The sequence below is a fragment of the Sinocyclocheilus anshuiensis genome, unplaced genomic scaffold (genome assembly GCF_001515605.1).
Source record: "Sinocyclocheilus anshuiensis isolate Anshui unplaced genomic scaffold, SAMN03320099.WGS_v1.1 scaffold726, whole genome shotgun sequence".
In the NCBI taxonomy this organism is placed as follows: Eukaryota; Metazoa; Chordata; class Actinopteri; order Cypriniformes; family Cyprinidae; genus Sinocyclocheilus; species Sinocyclocheilus anshuiensis.
Genome location: NW_015542365.1, coordinates 147,782 through 152,974, shown reverse-complemented (window position 1 = coordinate 152,974; position 5,193 = coordinate 147,782). Strand labels below are relative to the sequence as shown.

Sequence of the window (5,193 nt, the reverse complement as noted above, 5' to 3'; positions counted from 1 at the left end):
GCATGTCAACATATTCTGTTACACCAAATACACAAAATAATGATCTTTAAAATAGCATCATATGACCCCTTTAAAGTTAAAATGTCTTAATGATATATTTGTTTATTTCAAATACACAGCTTTTGGATTACTTACATGATTGTGGACTCTCATTCTGACGGCACGCATTCACTGCAGAGGATCCATTGGATCCAAGATGGAATGCTAAATTTGTCCAAATCTGTTCCGATGAAGAAACAAACTAATCTACATCTTGGGTGGTTTGAGGTTGAGAAAATTTTCAGCCAATTTTTTATTTTTGAGTGAACTATTCCTTTATTCCTGTTAACAAATGGAACCTTGTTGTAAAATGCTACCACATTTATGTTTACATACAGAACGTAAATTTATTATTTGAAAATGATTTGATGATGCTTAATGATTATCTTACCTGCTATCAAGAGGCTGGGATCCTGCACATGACCATGCACTGCCCAGGCATATCAAAACCAGCACAAATACTGCAACCTTCATTTCTCCTTTAATGCTTCAAATCAGATTAGAGAAAAATAGATATCAAGCATCCAGCACCACTGATAACAAAACAGCTGAATGTATTTAGACCAACCTTTTCTCGTTCTGGTCCTGTGATGGTTCTGCTTCTGGCCCCTCTATTGGCTGAAACTGGTGCACAACTCTAAAGCAAACTACACTGGTCTTTTATACAGTGCGAGATTGACATTAACACCAGAATAACAACTTATTTCCACATCATTAAAACAATTAATAATGAGGGTGATACATAGACATAAAAGCTGATAAGGCAGCTTTTTCTTACAATCTTAGGCGTCACATCTATTTGCACTCTTTGTGGTTTGTACTAGACAAATAACATGTTCGAAGAACTGAAAATAGATAAATTACCCCATTAAACCATTAGTTTTTAAAGGCAAACATATTTTTATTATGCAAATTAGACAAATATTGGCTGATGTAAGGAAATGTTCCAAGCTAATGACTCGAGGTGTACATTTTCGGGCATTTTAAGAAAAGTCAACACATTATATTTCAAAGGTTCCTATGTCCTTGTTTTTTTAAGAATTTTAGAAAAAAAAAAAAACCATTCATATTTCTACTTCATTAATATTTTAAAGAAGATTGCCTTACTAAAAATAATGTAAAGATTTTGACTAAACATACATTTAAATATATTTTGTAAATATTGTTTCATATTCATTCATATACGTAATCTGCATAAAAAATGCAAGCATGTTCGTGACACAGATTATTAAAGGTGTTTAATTTATGTGTGTATGCAAGATTTACACAGTTAGAAATTAATTTATTCGTAATTGCTCGGTGCTTTTTTTTTTTTTTTTGACTGCTTGTTTCCGAAGCTTTTATTTTGAAAGCAGAACTTCCGCTGGGAGTAGCTCCAAAAAAATCAATGTATTTCTGCATGAACTTACCTATAGTGTCAAGTGTAACGTTAGTGATTTCAAAAAGAGATAAATTCTTCGCAGTTGTATGCTGTTAAAATATGCATTTATCAAAATACGCGCCTCAGCAGATAAGAAAATGCCTACGTCAGCGTTAGTTAATAATAAACGCATAGTTAATCGGATATTGCGAACTAAGAAAGTTATTTCATAGATATGATGGATGGAACCTCAGATTTATTTTGGCCGGCGATGCTGTTTACGCTTCTTGCAATTATAATAGCAGCAGTTTTTATGGGAAGAAATAAAGCTCCTGCGCTGTCAAAGTGCTCCCATCAAACTAGAGCTGCTGCTGTGGAGGAGAGAGCTGGTCCAGACCCCGGGGTTTCCTCACAGTATCACGAGAAACATCATAATGAAACCAGTCAACAGGACATTCAGCTGCAATCTAATGCAAAGAGCCTCGAAGCCAAGGATGAAACTATAAAACATGTAAAGGTAACGATTTATTCTGCTTTATGAATGCTTTTGTAATTGTTTATAAGCCAAATGATAATTACAAACCAATGAAAACATAAAAGATATGTTAAATGTTAATTCTATATTTCCCCTTAGGATTCAAACTCAGATAATGTGGAAAAAGTTTGCAAGTCAGATTCTCCAGTTCACTCCTCCATTGGATGGGAGGAGGATTCCTCAGAGTCTGGGATAAGGAATGCCCTGAGGGATTATGCTCAATCACCTGGTATAATAATAATAATAATAATAATAATAATAATATTTTTGTAGTAACTTCCTGTTTGTCAGTCTTAATATTGTTTATTATTACAAATTGTAGAAAATACCTTTTGGGTTACTATTTCATAAGAATTATATTAGACTGGTTTTAAAGTATTTTTGAACCTCAGATCTGTGAATAATATAAATGTATTCACAGACTTACTTCAATGAACATTTATTCTACTATTAACCGAATCATTATTTTAATAACAAGAACTATGTTGTATTGGAAAATGTATTATTTTCCAAGTCTCCATAACATTAGGATCCATGTTTTTTTCCCCCTGTGCCACCCACATTATATTTATTATTGTTAAATAGGATTTTAATTATTGATTTTATTATTGTTTAATAATGATTTTAATTTGATATTGTGAAAAATAAGTGAACTTAATTGAATTAAATGTGCACTTTTGTGTACTTCAAATATTAAAAGTATATATTTTTTACTAATATATAAAAAGCCACTTAAGAGACACACTTTCATGACTACTTTTTTTTACATCTACACTTAAAATGTGCACTTTGTAATTGTCAAATTAAAACTTTTACTTTAAAGTACATTTTAAATAATTGTTTTAATGATTTTTTTGTCACACTTTAAAGAAGTACTGTACACTTATTTTGATGTGGTGACTAACATACTGGAGCACATGGAAAGTACATGATTACAATTTTAACTGTAGTGTTATCTAATATTACATTTAAATTGAATATATTTTAAATGTACTAATTAACACTTGGTTGAAATGGTTTGATAATAAAAAATGTCCAAGAACTATTATACTAACGCAAATAATGTTCAAGGCAAATTTTGTTGACAAGGGTAATTTAATATGACTTTTGTTAAACACAATAAATGAATCAACAAATTCACAATTTGAGGAGGTTTTGACAAAATCTGAATGTTGCCGGCTTCTCGAGTATTACTGTTTGGTTATTTGGAGGCTGTATTCCTTAATACGTACAGTTAGTACGTATTACACTCAGTGGAGGCTGGTGAAAATTTTCTAGTTAGGGCGCCACATCCAACAATTTTAGCATACATCCCAGTATGATTTCTCCCAGTATAACAGAAGGAAAAGTATTAAGACTTGAAACATTAAACATTTAAATAAAGATAATTGTTTTACCAAGATCAAGATTGAGGATGATTCCCACAAAATTATATTTTCTGCAAGCCTTTTTCAAGATAAATGAAATTGTTTTTTATTTTTCATAATTCACAATTTATGTATATAGTACAACAGCAAAAACCGATAAAATAAATGTTACATTTGTTTAGAGCATTTTCTATACATACAAATAACTACAAGTCAAGCTGCAATACCAAACAGGACCACACGGAGATGCCAACAGACCACTAATAGTGTACGATTGCTGTATGTCACTGTTTGTCTTTACCTTTGTTACAATCGTCATCCATCTAAACTTTACTGGTGAGATACTGGTTTGCTTTATTCAGCCCATAAAGACTAGTTCTGACTATAGACTGTAAAAAAAAAAAGATAGACAACACACCTTCACTCTCTTCCATTGTAAAAATGTGAAGCCGCCAGTGTCCCAATAGGGCACCGACATCTCGGTCCCAAATCAGCGCAGTAGGCCATGTCCCAAATGGCACACTTCATGTGCACTTGCAGTCTTGTGCACTTACAATGGCCGCCGCGTGTGTGTGTCCATTAAGTCAACGAGACCGTAGGGTGTCCTATTCGTCGTTTTAGCTTTCAGAAGGGTGCTCGCGAGTGCCCCCTTTGCGGCCGCTGTGCGCCCTCGATGCGCACTTCTGCCGAGCCTGCACTGGTGCGAGCTCCGCAGCAGACTTCTACCCGACAGCCAAAGCGGAATTACGTCACTAAAGTGTGGACTCAGAGGATAACCGCGAGGGTTTAGGGTGCAATTTGGGACAGGGCCATAGTGAAATCGCCCAAAAAGGGGTGGTACTCCACAGAACATGACTTGATGCTGATTGGACTATATATTCAGAGGCAGAACGTTTCTCCGCCATGGGAACTCCTTCCCTTCAAACCTTTCCTGAAGTCCTATTGGCTCATGCCAGTCCAATTGACTGGCCAATTGTCGCGAAGTATGCAAATTGCATGCTAATACTAACGAGCTCGAGAGGCAGTATAAAATGTGGTGCACGCGACAATTATGTCAGAATCTAATACTGAACGCCGCTTAGCTGGTCGAGCAGTGAACACGGTGATCTCCGTGATGTCTCGTTCCCATTCTCAGGGAACCAAGGTTACTATAGTAACCGGATACGTTCCCTTTCAAGCTTTCACGAGACATCGCGGAGGTTTCTCTGCTATGGGAATGATATTCAATCCCACCGTGAGAGAGGCTATGAGCAGCCTGAACAAGCTACACACTCAGCAAGACAGAACACACACATAATTCCCATAACCAATAGCGATGCTTGTAGGTGGGCTCTCAGCTGATAGGTGGAGATAAGCCAATGAGCGTCTAAAACCCAGGTATACTAAATTTGCATATCTGGCCGGTAATAACATAGGCTGCGCTGAGAACAGGGCAGAAGCAACAACACTGTTGAGAAGAGGGCTGAACAGAGATAACTGTATTAAGCAGCATAACACATAACATGATGATGGAACACGAATCGAATTAGACATTTAATAACAGGAGCTGCACTGAATACAGGGCAGACAACAACAACAATAGCATAGAGGTCTGTGCAAAGTAGTAACTGTGTGAGGCAGATAACACACATGAATAGAGGTAGCATAACATGAATCAAGCACTCACCGACAGCACTTGGGAATTTAAGGACTGAACGTCCAGCTTGTAAACCTGACGAAGGTATTCCGAGAAGACCAGCTGGCAGCAAGGCATATATCCTGAATAGACATACCTCTTGACCACGCCCAGGAGGAGGCGATAGCTCTTGTTGAGTGGGCCCTAATGTGCAAAGGACATTCTAAACCTTGGCTCGTATAACAGCCGTGATAGCGTCCACAATCCAGTGGGAAAG

The 5,193-nt window shown here is 36.4% G+C and overlaps 1 protein-coding gene and 1 long non-coding RNA gene across 2 annotated transcripts in view; one reads left to right on the top strand and one right to left on the bottom strand.

The window, feature by feature from the left end:
- Nucleotides 1–667, bottom strand: part of LOC107692096 (uncharacterized) — a 2,025-nt gene extending 1,358 nt beyond the window's left edge. The window contains exons 1-2 of the long non-coding RNA XR_001634615.1: nucleotides 608–667; nucleotides 431–526 (exon numbers count right to left, since the gene is read on the bottom strand). This is a non-coding gene — a long non-coding RNA (uncharacterized LOC107692096). The remainder of the gene's footprint in view (nucleotides 1–430; nucleotides 527–607) is intronic.
- A 740-nt stretch (nucleotides 668–1,407) lies between these two features.
- LOC107692095 (matrix-remodeling-associated protein 7-like) overlaps nucleotides 1,408–5,193 on the top strand; it is a 19,061-nt gene continuing 15,275 nt past the window's right edge. The window contains exons 1-2 of the mRNA XM_016491000.1: nucleotides 1,408–1,916; nucleotides 2,034–2,163. Coding sequence (XP_016346486.1) covers nucleotides 1,635–1,916; nucleotides 2,034–2,163 — 412 coding nt within the window. The 5' untranslated portion in view covers nucleotides 1,408–1,634. The remainder of the gene's footprint in view (nucleotides 1,917–2,033; nucleotides 2,164–5,193) is intronic.